This window comes from Planococcus citri, chromosome 2 (assembly GCF_950023065.1).
Source record: "Planococcus citri chromosome 2, ihPlaCitr1.1, whole genome shotgun sequence".
Taxonomy (NCBI): domain Eukaryota; kingdom Metazoa; phylum Arthropoda; class Insecta; order Hemiptera; family Pseudococcidae; genus Planococcus; species Planococcus citri.
In genome coordinates, this window is record NC_088678.1 from 27,805,673 (window position 1) to 27,820,040 (window position 14,368).

The following is a 14,368-nucleotide window of genomic DNA, read 5'->3' on the forward strand; positions in this document are numbered from 1 at the left end:
TACTCATGACTCTGCTTGAGCTGAAATTTGGGTCTCTAAAAGAGCATGTCATCCACATCTCAGAACCAAAATTTTAAATAGCCGAACGCCGAAGTTGATTTTTTGATTTTTGGCGAATTTTCAAAAATGGCAAGAATAAAAATTCCGAAATCGTCAATTTTTTCCAGAGGTTCCAATCGCTCGAAAATTATGGAAATCGATTCGGGAGGTGAACTTTAGGGTATAGGATAACTTCGAAGTAATTTTTGAAAAAATTGACAATTCTGATTATTTTTTTTCAATCTGAGATTTTCAACTCGTAAAAAAGATATTTTTTCCATTCGTCACTTCGGGTTTGCAATTCACTTGCCATGCCCTAATCGATTCCGAATTCGATTTTATGACAGGATTGAATTTTCAGCTGCCGAAATCGATTATGCAACACGCCTTTTGGAGCAATTTGAAATAGCTGCAGTAAAATCAACGTTCGCTGGAGGCTTCAGATCGGCTCGAAATCAGTAGCAATCAGTTTGGGTGATTGACTTTGGGGTAAGAGGAGAAATTTACGCAAGTTGTAACAACAATTTTCAATTTTGGAATTTTTTTCAAATCTTAGATTTTTAACTTGAAAAAAAATACTTCCTCTTTTCAAGCAGTCACTTCGGATTTGCGACTCATCTGCTCCAATAGATTTTGAATATCGAACTTATGAAAAGTTTAAATTTTTAGCTGCCGAAGATCAGTACAACACCTTCTGGAGCGATTTGAAATTACTGAAAACGCCAACTACGAGTAATTTCAGGCCCAAGCACAGGGTGCTCACAAATTGAAAAACCGGTTTGGTCAAAAAAATTCAAACTGGTTTTTATTGGCGCAATGTATTCTACACACTAAGGCGACAAAAATGTGATATGAATTTTTTGAAACCGGTTCATTAATTTGCAACCAGTTATCAAAAATTATCCAAAAATGGTAGATAGAGAAAAAAGCTCAAAACAAAAGTTGTAGAGCGTGAAAAATTACATAATTCTGTCTAATCACATTTTGAAACCGGTTCATCGGTTCGCATTTAGCAACCAGTTTTTGACAATCGCCTAAAAATTGGAGATAGAGAGCAAAGTTTGAAACATAAGTTGTATGTAGAGTATGACAAATTGAACTGTTTTCGCTAATCAGATTTTGAAACCAGTTCATTAATTCGCAGCAAGCAGCCATCGAAAGTTCTCTGGTTGCAAATTAATGAACCGGTTTCAAAATCTAATCAGCGAAAATGGTTCAATTTTTCACGCTATACAGCTTTTGTTTCAAGTTTTTTCTCTATCTTTAATTTTTAGGTGATTGTCAAAAACTGGTTGCCAAATGCGAACCAATGAACCGGTTTCAAAATGTGATCGAACAGAATTGTATGTAATTTTTCACGGTCTACAACTTTTGTTTCAAGCTTTTTTCTAGATCTTAAATTTTTAGGTGATTGTCAAAAACTGGTTGCTAATATGCGAACCAATGAACCGGTTTCAAAATGTGATCGAACAGAATTGTGTAATTTTTCACGGCCTACAACTTTTGTTTCAAGCTTTTTTCTAGATCTTCGATTTTTAGGCTATTGTCAAAAACTGGTTGCTAAATGTGAACCAATGAACCGGTTTCAAAATGTGATTAGACAGAATTGTGTAATTTTTCACGCTCTACAACTTTTGTTTCAAGCTTTTTTCTCTATCTACAATTTTTGCGTATTTTTTGTCAACAGGTCGCAAATTAATGAACCGGTTTTTAAAAAATCATATCACATTTTTGTCACCTTAGTGTGTGAAATACATTGCGCCAATCAAAACCAGTTTGAATTTGTGGGCACCCTGTGCTCGGGCCTGAAATTTTCAAGGTTTCGCTTTTGAAAGCCCTTATTTTTCCCTACTCAAAACCGCTTTATTCATCTCGCTAGCACTTTCCAATTAGAAATAAAAGCCACCGAGCACTACTTTTGTGTCATACTGTATAATAAATAATAATAATATAAGTATATCTAGGTATATCTAATCCGAATTTGAGCAAAACGAATAATTGACGCATATGAATAATTCATTCGTCTTTTTTAAATTAAATAATCGACTATTATCAAAACTTTTCCACTCACTTAGGTAACTTTTGAGGTCTCCAGTGGCCATCCACACAAGTAGCTCCGACCGGACCTCCTTCCAAGACGTATCCTTTATCACATTCGTAGACTACTTGTCTATCATTGATGACTTTCTTGACATAAGGTCGATAATCGTAATTACCCATGCTCCCTACCAGCAGTATTTTCCCATTATCAATGGTTCCCGGATAAGGGCAATATTCTGAAACAAATCAACTCATTTTAGAATCATTTTATAAAACACAAAAAAAATTCAAGAACTTATTTTCTATACAGCGTAAAAACTGACTTTCTACACATAAAGGCACTTCGGAAGACCAATTTCCATATTTACATTCGGTTGTTTTGTTCCCCAGAATGGTATACCCGTCGAGGCATTTAAACCTTGCCTTGGTACCGTGTTCCATTTTAGGCGCAATTATCATACCATTCTCCGGAGTCTTGGGCAAATGTTTACATCGAGCTGAAAATTGAACAAGATTGTTAGAAAATATTTCAAGATACTTACTCGTCGTAGGTATCTTGAAACATATCTATTGTTTTTTATTTTTATCTCGCGGTATGAGAAAAGGAATAGTATAAGAAATATAGTACCAGGTTGACATTTGGGTATATAAGACCAAGTGCCATTATTACATACAACAGGAATCGTATTGTTCGATGACTCGTAACGATTGTCACACTCGACGAAAACTTGAGTGGCATGTTTCACGATAGATATTTCAATAAGCGAAGGTTTCACCGCCGTTGCGCTAGAATTATGCTCACTCTCGTAACCACTGTCGTCTATAGAGACGACAAGTCTGCCATGTTGAACTTTAGGTACGATACAAGGAGCTGCAAAAAAATAATCTCGCCTTAGTTAACGCGCCCTCGTCATCGTCGCGAGCAGAAGGTTATATAAATCGAACCGTCGTCTTACTAATACATTTTACAGTCTGGCCATCAGTATATTACCTAAGCATAGAGGAGGCGGGTATCTCCATTTGCCATCATTTTGACACACTGTCGACGCATTGCCCACCATTAACATACCGTCGTCGCATCGAAATATAATACTAGCTCCTAGACCAGTGCCCGCTTCCAAATTCTCCATCCAACCATTATGAAGGATACCGGGTGGACCGCAATTGATTTCTAAAAAACACGTTACATACAAGTCAACAAAACGATGGCCAGACGTGTAATAAAAAAATGAAATGAAAGAAAAAAAAACTAAAAACAACATCGAAATTCATATTTCTCATTCCAAACCGCGAAAATTATTTCCGACTCGAAAGCCGCGAATAATTTCACCGAACAGAACCGACTTTCGTCGACGGATGTCAACTTTATTAAAATTCTCACAACTTTTAACGTAGTATTTCTACTATAAAAGTTAACGTTTGGCCAACTTCCCGTATAGTACCAAGTTTTGAAAAAAAAAAAAGTTTGCCGCCAAATAAAGACTAATAATTACTTAGTTCGAAGCTTTTGCCGTTCTACGTAAATTATTCTTATTAATTTTTTTCCTCCTACGAGCTCGCCGAGTTCATAAAAATGAATTTTCAAACAGTCACATACCTCATTATTTGTTTCTTAATTAAAATTGTGTCTCTGTTCGACTCATTTAACGCCATTTTGTAAACTTATAAAAAAGTTGCAGTTTCTTAAAATCTTTCAACTTTGGAATTCATTAAAACGCGAGGTATGATTTTAAAATAATACGCAGGTAGTGAAAATGAATGCGAAATTATAAATTTGTAATTTTATAACAAGTTGGAATGAAAAATTCTGCCAAGCTGCACTCGCTAATGCGTTTCCGACTTGGTGAAAATACGAAAACGTCGCGTACTAATTCAGACATGCTCCAGAGAACATCTGAACTTTTCCACCGATCTACTGCAATTGACTTGATTAAAAATTTAGAAGTAGAAGGGAGGTAGTCTACAATAGTTTACAAAATGACAGCCAAAAAGTGCTCCACACGAATCTAATTTGATTGAACTTTTGTAACAAAAAAAATTGTGAGACTTTTCAGTGAAATTTTGAAAGTGTCCCCGCTCTTATTTTGAGTAAAAATGAACGATTCGTAGAATTATTCAAAGCTGACTTCACGACCTTTCAAAATGAGTAATAATTTTGCAATAAATTCAAATATTTCGAGCACAATGTTTTTTGAGTTTTTTCGAAAAATTTTGAGGCGAAAATTGGGTCATGACTTTCAGAATTTTGGATGAAGTAAGCGAAGAAGCATCCATGATTTAAAATTTTCAGTGAAGAGGAGACTTCATCTCTAAATATTTTTTGAAAAACGCTTTTCAAAGTTTTCAAATGCCGTTTTAATTTAAAGTACATACATAAAAAAAAATTGAAAAAACCAAGAATTTTCAATTTTCCTCTCTTAAGAGCACGAGCACCCCCTCACCCCTCTATCCACCTTGGGTTCAAAATACTTCTAGAGTGCTAAAAAGAAAATTTTTGATTCTCTGTCAAAATTTCAACTAATGATAGGTCTCATGAGACCCACTGGAAATCATGACATAACTTTCGGTTCAAAATTCTTCAAAATTGCTCAATAGAAGTTTTGACTGACAGAAATTTTTGATTTTCTGCTACAATTTCAGCTCATTTCTGATCAGTTCCATGACAACTTTTCTAAGAAACTCGAAAATCAAGACTCAATTTGAGCTCAAAATACTTCTAGAGTGTTCGAAAGAAATTTTTGATTCTCCGTCGAAATTTCAACCCATTATGATAGGTTCCATGTTGCTTTAAAAAAATAAAAATGAAAAAAAAAACCTGAAAATCTTGATCAAAAACTTTGGACTCAAAATTCTTTAGAATGGCTCAAAAGAAGTTTTGACAGAAATTTCTGAGTTTTTTGCCACAATTTCAATCCATTATGATGAATTGATGAGGTCCATGCCATCTTTTTAAAAATCCTAAATACAATGTCACAATGATGGGCTCAAAACTGTTAAAAAGTATTCAAAACAGTTTTGATAGCAGTTTTTGATTTTCTGCTAGAACTATAACAAATTTTGATGGATCTCATGGCACCATTTCAATCACATCAAAAATCATGACCCAATTTTGGGCTAAAAATTCTTCAAAAGTGTCAAATGCAGTTTTGACCGAAATTTTTTCCCCAGAATTTCAACTCATATTTTTATAGGCCTTTTGACACCTTTCTTTGAAAATCATGACCAAATTTTGAGTTCAAAATTCTATAAAAATGCTCAAAACAATTTTTGACAGAAATCTGACAAAACTTCTTTTGAGGAATTTTAACCCCAAAATTCGGTGATGATTTTCGTTTTTTTTTTTTTTAGAAATAGAAGCCATGAGGTCTGTCAGTGTTTGTGACAGACACTGCTTAAAACCAGTGTTTGTGACAACAGACACCGGTAAAAACCAGTTTTTGTGACAGACCCAGTTCAAAACCAGTGTTTGTGACAGACACAGTTTAACAGCATGTTTGTGACAGACACTGTTCAAAACCAGTGTTTGTGACAGACATGGTTCAAAACCAGTGTTTGAAACAGTGTCTGTCACAAACACTGGTTTTAAACAGTGTCTGTCACAAACAATGGTTTTGAACAGTGTCTGTCACAAACACTGGGTTTATGCAGTATCTGTCACAAACACTGGTTTCAAACAGTGTCTGTCACAAACACTGGTTTTGAACTGTGTTTGTCACAAACACTGGTTTTGAACCGTGTCTGTCACAAACACTGGTTTCGAAACTGTCTGTCAAAAACAGTGGTTTTCAACCGTGTCTGTCACAAACACTGGTTTTTAGCAGTGTCTGTCACAAACACTGGTTTTAAACAGTGTCTGTCACAAACACTGGAGTGAAACAGTGTCTGTGACAAACACTGGTTTTGAATAGTCCCTGTCACAAACACTGGTTTTGAACTGTGTCTGTCAGAAACATTGCTTTTAAACTGTGTTTGTCACAAACACAGGTTTTGAACCGTGTCTGTCACAACCACTGGTTTTAAACAGTGTCTGTCACCAACACTGGTTTTTAGCAGTGTCTGTCGCAGACACTGATTTTAAGCAGTGTCTGTCACAAACACTGACAGACCTCATGGCTTCTATTTCCAAAAAAAAAAAAAAAACTGAAAGTCATCACCGAATTTTGGGGTAAAAATTCCTCAAAAGAAGTTTCGTCTGATAGTTTCAATTTCCTCATTTTGACCAGACACTGGTTTTAAACAGTGTGTGTTTCAAATACTGGTTTTAAACAGTGTCTGTCACAAACACTGGTTTTATACAGTGTCTGTGACAAACACTGGTTTTTAGTAGTGTCTGTCACAAACACTGGTTTTAAGCAGTGTCTGTCGCAAACACTGGATTGAAATAGTGTCTGTGACAAACACTGGTTTTGAATAGTCCCTGTCACAAACACGGGTTTTGAACTGTGTGTCTGTCGCAAACACTGCTGTTAAGGATCAGGAGCTTAGAAGGTCACAACGTGGGAGAATGAAAAACTGTGTCCGTCACAAACACTGGTTTTTAGCAGTGTCTGTAACAAACACTGACAGACCTCATGGCTTCTATTTCCAAAAAAAAAAAAACCGAAAATCATCACCGAATTTTGGGGTTAAAATTCCTCAAAAGATGTTTTGTCAGATAGTTTTAATTTCCTCATTTTGACTAGTCTCATGACGTTTTTTTTTCAAAAAAAGCCAACTGAATTTTTAAAATTCCAAATAAATTCGATTCCTACTCGTAGAGCACTTTTTTTGCAATTGACCAGTTAGACTGTAACATTTACTCGTATCTGGAGAACCTCGAATTATTTTTTAAAATTCCTTTTTCACTTTACGAATGCAATTTTTCAATAACAAACCCACATTAGACAAATAATAATTAAGAGCACGAAAATGGATTCTCAAATGACTCACCTTGGCATTTAGGAGTAGCCGCCGTCCATTTCTTATCAGCTCCGCATCTTCGAGTCCGTTCTCCGACCAGCATATATCCGTACTTGCATTCGTACGATACAACCGAATTATACGACGTCGAGGTAAATATCGCCGTCCCAAATAGCGGATTTTCAGGTGTGGGGCACTGTACGGCTGTAACCACATTAGAACCAAACCCCCGCAAAAAGCAACAGTATTTTACAATGGAACTTTAACTAGTACTTAACAAAAGGGAGCTAATAAAAGCGAACGCGCGCCCAATTCCATAAACTTTTCCGCCTGCAGCTTGAACAGTTTACGAGTTTGAAACTGTTTGAGAATGGCGCGACGCGATGAGATATTTTTGAATGGCGGTAAAATTGAGATTTTTACGACCACTTGACGTCTCTCATTTACGCTGGCAATTGCTAGCTAGGCTCAGGATGGGATAATAGGATAATACGTAAATTACACGGGTAGGTTTTCTACATTAGGTAATAGGTAGGCACCAAATATTGGCTGATATTTGTTGTAGCAACTTACGCACGCAAGACGGTAATTCTTTGGGAGTCCAGAGGCCGTCTGATTGACATGTTCGCTCTGGTCTGCCTACCAGTTCGTATCCTTCTTCGCAGTGGTAGTTGACTCGACAGTTGAACGTGAAACAGTCGCCGGTGTGCCAGCCGTTGGAGATTTCATGGGGTGTACCGCATGTTCTGGCTGTAAAACACTGAGTTAGTTATCAAAAAGCAAAGGTGATAAGGTGGAGTGGTTTTAGGCTAATTTTTGGTCGTTTAATTCGAATTCGGGGTTCAATTTTTGCCATTCATAAGTCGAAAAAAATCACATTTTTGCTTCAAACCGTTGAAAATACGTAAGTGAATTTCCCAAATAGGATCGAACTTTAACGAGCTGCTACTTATCTACAGGAATGAATTTGACTAGCCAAAAAATCCAGTTTCAACTCGATACAGGAGGGAAAATATCTTTTGAAAAAAATTTCTTCATTAGAGGCGTCTCATATGTACCTATTAATCATATGGCACACAGTGGGCCACAGACCCCCCAAAAACGGCGATAAATCGGATTCAACCCTCATCGATGTGCAATATGTCGATTAATATGTTTTCGACATCGTAGAATTCGAATCTGCACTTATTTTTTTTGTAGGAGTGGGGGGTGAGGCGTGGGGAGGTGAAAAATTCCAAATTTACTTTTTGATGTTTTGTTATACCACTGATTTTCAAAGTTTACAGTTTTTTATATAAAATCAGAACACATTTTGGAACAAAATTCACATAATCGGGCAATATCGTGTGTTCTCTTATGCATAGTGATGTGTATTTAGGAGTGGAGTATACTATGTTTTGGCGATTTTTTGCACATAATTGCACATTTTCTCTGCAGGTTCATTTTTCTATTAAAAATACATCAATTTCTTTCTCAATTGCCGAAATATTGCAATTTTAAGATCAAAACATGATATACTCGATTCAATTTCGATTGAAATACATTATTTGAGACATAAAATGAATTTTTCAAATCAACGATATTAAGAACCTCAAAAACATTACAATCGACATATTAAACGATAATATAAGCAAAATTTGGAAGTTTTTACCTCTCCACGCCTCAGTTCCAACTCCTACCAAAAAAATAACTCCAGATTCGAACTCTACGACCTTGAAAACATATTAATCGATATATTACACGATAATATATGCAAAATTTGAAATTTTCCCACTCCCCACGCCTCACCCCCCACTCCTACAAAAAAAATAAGTGCAGATTCGAATTCTACGATGTCGAAAACATATTAATCGACATATTGCACATCGATGAGGGTTGAATCCGAATTATCGCCGTTTTTGGGGGGTCTGTGGCCCACTGTGTGGCACCAAAGTCCAAATTGAAATTTGGATGGAAATGACTCCATTACTCAAAAAGGCAAACCATTAAGGTCAAAGCTGCAATGTGAGCATAGAAATACGAATTTTTGAGAAAACTGATTCCGATTCTGAGACTCGTTTGGATCCAAAAATTCAAATTTAGCCCCCAAGAAGGAGGCAGAGAAAATTGAGTGGGTACCTTCGAGGAGAGATTAGGGCCCAAAATCTCAAAAAATGCAACAAGATATCGAATTACAGGTTTTTTAAGACACTTATTCTGATTCTGAAATTTTTTTGACCCTAAAATCGAAATTGAGCCCCTTCCAGCGCCAGAAAAAATGAAGCCCAAAATTTGGAAAAATGCAATATGGGTATCAAATTAAGTATAGGTTTCTGAAGGCGCTTGATTTGGAAATCCATTTGACATCAAAATTAAAACTATGGCCTAAAATTTCAAAGAGACAATGGGTAACAAATTAGAGGTTAGCTAAGGCAAATTACTCGTATTCATATTTTTAAATCAATCCGACCTCAGAATAAAATTTGAGCTCTCGAGTGAGAAGGAATGGATCCAAAAAGGTCAGGAAATGAAACATTATGGTATCAACATAGTTGAACCCTTTTGTGAGAAGCTGAGAGCCCAAAATTTTAAAAAATGGAACGTGAGTGAAGTATCAAATTCGTTAAAGAAGCTGATTCTAATTCTATAAAATCAAAATTAAGCCCCTGAGAGAAGAGCTGAGGGCCCAAAATTTAAAAAAAATGCAACATATAAAGGTTTTCAAAGACTCCCATTCCAATTTTAAAATCCCTTCGCACTCAAAATGAAAATTGAGATCCTCAGAGGGAAGTGTAGAATCAAAAATTTCAAAAAATGCAACACGAAATCGTTTGACATCAAGAATGTTTCCAAAGCATTAGAAAGAATCTTGAGGAAAAAAGTTTTTAAAAATCGAGATGTAGGTTTTTGAATGCATTTAAGTATGCTGATTTCGAAATGTATTCAATTTCTTGGTAAATTACTGGTAAGTTATAGGTAATTTTCCGGTAATTTCCAGGTAATTTTCTGATAAATTACTGGTGCTTTCCTTGTAAATTACTGGTGCTTTCCTTGTAAATTACTGGTGATTTCCTGGCAAATCACTGGTAATTTCCTGGCAAATCACTGGTAATTTCCTGGCAAATTACTGGTAATTTCCCGACAAATTACTGGTAATTTCCCGACAAATTACTGGTAATTTCCTGACAAATTACTGGTAATTTCCTGGTAAATTATGAGTGATTTTCTTGGTAAATTACTGGTAATTTCCTGGCGAATTACTGATAGTTTCCTGGCAAATTACTGGTGATTTCCTGGTAAATTACTGGTGATTTCCTTGTAAATTACTGATAATTTCCTGGTAAATTACTGGTAATTTTCCGGTAAATTATCGGTGATTTCCTGGTAAATTATTGGTAACTTCCTGGCAAATTACTGGTAACTTTCTGGTAATTTAATTTCTTGGTAAATAACTGGTAATTTTTAGGTAAATTACTGGTGATTTCCTGGTAAATTATGAGTGATTTTCTTGGTAAATTACTGGTAATTTCCTGGTAATTTAATTTCTTGGTAAATTACTGGTAATTTTTAGGTAAATTACTGGTAATTTTCAGGTAAATTACTGGTAATTTTCAGGTAAATTACTGGTAATTTAATTTCTTGGTAAATTACTGGAAAGTTACTGGTGATTTCCTGGTAAATTACTGATAATATCCTGGTAAGTTACTGATAAATTACTGGTAATTTCCTGGCAAGTTACCAGTAATTTCTGGAGATCATAGGGTCCGAAATTCTGAAAAAAACTCATTATGGGTACTCGATTATAGGCTTGTAAAGATGCTGATGCTGATTCTGATTCTGATTCTGATTCTGAAATCCGTTTGATCCCAAAATCAAAATTGATCACTTCACTTCACTAGAAGAAAACTGGAGGCCCAAAACCTCGAAAAACGGAATATCATAATTATGAAATCCTGGATTTAAAAAAAAAACGCTACAGATTCTAATTTCAAAATCCATTTGACCTCAAGATCAAAAGTCGACCTCTCAGAGCAGGATTTTTGTAAAATGCATGGTACCGGTACCGGTATCGAATGATGGGGTTTTAAGTTTTAACCGTGCTTATTCTGAAATCCGTGTGATTTCAAAATCAAAATTTAGCATCGCAAACGGAGACCTGGCCCCAATTTTTGAAAATCCAATGAATTTGACCTCACACAGATTTCAGAACGGTATCAACGTTCTTAACCCTTTGGCAACCGCCGGGAAAAGGGTATCCCAGTGACCATAACAAAAAATCCCGCAGTTCCAGCTTGTAAGCGTTAAGGCAATGTAATTTGGTCCCACTGGTAGAGCAGTTCCACTGCCAGACCAGAATCATACCTACTTTAGTTCACCCTAGTTTACAAATATCCCGATAGATGGCGTAATTTTTCAAGTTTGATTTCACAACCAGTGGGACGTATACGTCCCACTAAGAATTCATAAAATACCAGTGGGACATATATGTCCCGATTTTTTCAAATTTCGGGTGGCCAGTGGAGCTCCAAGGAGAGGAGTAAAAAATTCTCCGACAGCTCAAATGCGTTTAGGAGAGTACTAGCAATTATTTTCTTGAAAAAAAAAATTGAAAATTCGAAAAAAACATAATTGGTTGCCAAAGGGTTAAACACCCAATTTTTGAAAGCATAGTTATTGCATTTTTGTCAAAATTTTGGAACAAAAGCCATCTTTTGAGACTATGGGAGAGGGGGGCTTCTTTTTGGTTTTAGGGTAAAATTGATTTCAAAATTAGAATCAATGCTCTCGAGAACCTATATTTTTAATAATACAAATATTAAGTAGGTACCTACTTTTTTATTTATAAAATTTTTTCAATTTTTGGTCAAAAATTATGATTGCAAAGTCAAAACTCGCAAAAAACGGAATTCAACAAGTCGAACTAAAACTAGGCAGTAGGTACTATTCTTTCTTGATTTTTTAAAGTTCAGAAAAATGAAAGAAAAAATCAATAAGTAAAACTTGGAATTTCAAGGAATAAGATAAATTAATGAATTTTTTGAATCAATTGAAAGTGATTTTGGCAAAGTCTTCATTAATGTTTATTTCATGATGTGTGCAATTTCAACCGTTAAAAAATATTTGAAAATTGGTGGAAGAACCTCATAAAAACAAAATTTTGAAGTTTGCTAAAACCTACTCTCAATTTGGTAATCCATGCTACTTATTTATGAAATTTGGTACATTTACAAGAGTGTTGATTTTGGCGTACTTTGACCTTCATTTTGAGCATTTTGAAAAATGGTCGATATTAGGCACCCAAAATTTCAAATTTCAATTTAGAGTCGTTGGAGAAAAAAAAGTCATAGAAAATATTTTCAAAATCTTGATGCCCAAGAGGCTGTTCATGATGGTATGTTTTAAAATATGTACTATCACTTTCATTCAAGTAGTAAATACTTACGCTCGCACGATATATCCGGCCCGAACCAAGAAGCAGTTCCTTCCACTGCCAGGCATTTGGCTGCAGGGAAACCATTGGTGACGTAACCAGTCGTACACTGGTATTGAATCGTCTCGTCCACATCGAAAGCATTTTGCTCAGGACGAGCATTATGACGGGCATTTCCAATCACTGGAGGTTTAGTGCAAAAACCTGGATAAAAAAATTTCAAACTCATTACAAATTGACCCATAAAAAAGCACAATCCAATCGTCGACAATTTTTAGCGATACTTACTGCTCTGTTTACAGGTAGGCGTGTTTCCTGACCAGGTGCCATCAGCTTGGCATGTCCTCTGCTTAGGTCCCACCAGGGTATAGCCGAGTTCGCAAGTATAATTCGCCTTATCACTAAACAACAACCCTCTCAAGGTAACCCGTCCGAAGCTAGGGCTGGCTAACTCTTCGCATTCTCTATCTAAAACGAAACATTCGACAAAAGGAGTAACGTGAGATATTCGTATTTAACAAATTATACTGCATAAACTTTTCCATTGCGTCGCATCGACGTGGATACCTGTAGAAAAACCCAAACACCCGAGACAAACTTCATTTAATCATCGCAGCCGTTTGAAAATGTCAATAAACGTTTGCGTTTGAGGTTTCAATAAGACGTTTACAACTTCCTTATCGTAACAAAATGGTCCCTTTCAAGTTGTTTAATCCTTCTTACCTCTTAAGAATAATCTTATCTAGCGCCAACACCGACGACGACGAGGAGGGGCGAATTACGCAACAAAATTGTCGATTTCAATTAACCGACCTTTTGAGTTGGTAATTTTAAATTGATTTCGTTGCGTTATTAACGCTCGAGACTGTATCGTTCTCTGGCTCGGCGAAAAAGGCGAATTTCATTAAATAATTTCCAATACGTCGGAATTAACGCTCGTACTGTCATTCTTAATTATCTTTCTACTTCGTTTTCGCGTTTTTCTTTTAACAACGATGAATTTTTAAAAGTTTACCAGCGCAGCAGCGTTGCATCGACGAGTTGTTTTTTCACCCTGTTTCTTCCGAAATTGAAAATTAATAAGCGCGAACCAACCAGCCAGACCGAGTCGCGACACGTTGCTGCCTTTTTTGCATCTCCTGTCTAGCGAGTTTCCATTATATAAAATCACTTTATCGTTGTTTCCAATAAATTAAAATTTCTTTTCGTCGTCAGCTTCGACAACGTAGCAACAAAGTTTTCGATTTATGGCTCATTTACGGCGAAAAGATTATGCAACTTTGCTAACATCATAATTACAAACACCAAAGTTGAAAAAAAAAATCCTACCTCGATAGTTCTCCCTTTGGTGCAAAAATCCCAAAGCTCTTAGGAAGAAAAAAAATATAATCAAATCGCTCAATTTTTTCAACAAGAATTTCCACGAGACATATATAAATTCCCTCGTAGTTGTGAAAGGTACCTATTTTCTATAATACGTTTTTCCCCCTTATCGAGAAGCACCTTTTTCTAAACAATTTCTGACCCAGTTAAAAAGGTACCAATAGTATACGTTGGTTTACCCATACGTCAGTCAGTTTTGTTGTATCTTGGTAACGTAAACTTATTTCAGTTTTTGACCGAAAACTCGCCACTCGCCACTCGCATCATTCATCTTTGGTAATAAAAACTGTCCGGTGCGGTGTACTCCTTATTCGTTCGTCTACACCATAAATGCAAATCGACCATGCATATACATAGGTAGGTAAAGGTATACCTTATGTCATTCGCACAAGAGTCTTTCTACATCTTGGAAAATTTATCACACCAACAAATTTCTCCTAATTTTAATGTATTCGCTAAATTTCTCATTTCAACTCGTGAACCTTCGCGATAACTTACAAATTGCACGAAAATTAGAAAAGTTTCAATATCGAAAGTTTTCATCTCACTTTTTCTTTCGCGTAGGTATTTGCTATTTGAAACTTTTTTTTGTGTTCG

At 35.8% G+C, this 14,368-nt stretch overlaps 1 protein-coding gene across 1 annotated transcript in view; it reads right to left on the minus strand.

Annotated features, from left to right (window-relative positions):
* Positions 1 to 14,368, minus strand: part of LOC135834046 (sushi, von Willebrand factor type A, EGF and pentraxin domain-containing protein 1-like) — a 73,023-nt gene that overhangs the window by 22,605 nt on the left and 36,050 nt on the right. Inside the window, exons 2-9 of the mRNA XM_065347885.1 lie at positions 12,677 to 12,856; positions 12,401 to 12,592; positions 7,552 to 7,728; positions 7,009 to 7,182; positions 3,071 to 3,250; positions 2,708 to 2,950; positions 2,403 to 2,576; positions 2,111 to 2,315 (exon numbers count right to left, since the gene is read on the minus strand). Coding sequence (XP_065203957.1) covers positions 2,111 to 2,315; positions 2,403 to 2,576; positions 2,708 to 2,950; positions 3,071 to 3,250; positions 7,009 to 7,182; positions 7,552 to 7,728; positions 12,401 to 12,592; positions 12,677 to 12,856 — 1,525 coding nt within the window. The remainder of the gene's footprint in view (positions 1 to 2,110; positions 2,316 to 2,402; positions 2,577 to 2,707; positions 2,951 to 3,070; positions 3,251 to 7,008; positions 7,183 to 7,551; positions 7,729 to 12,400; positions 12,593 to 12,676; positions 12,857 to 14,368) is intronic.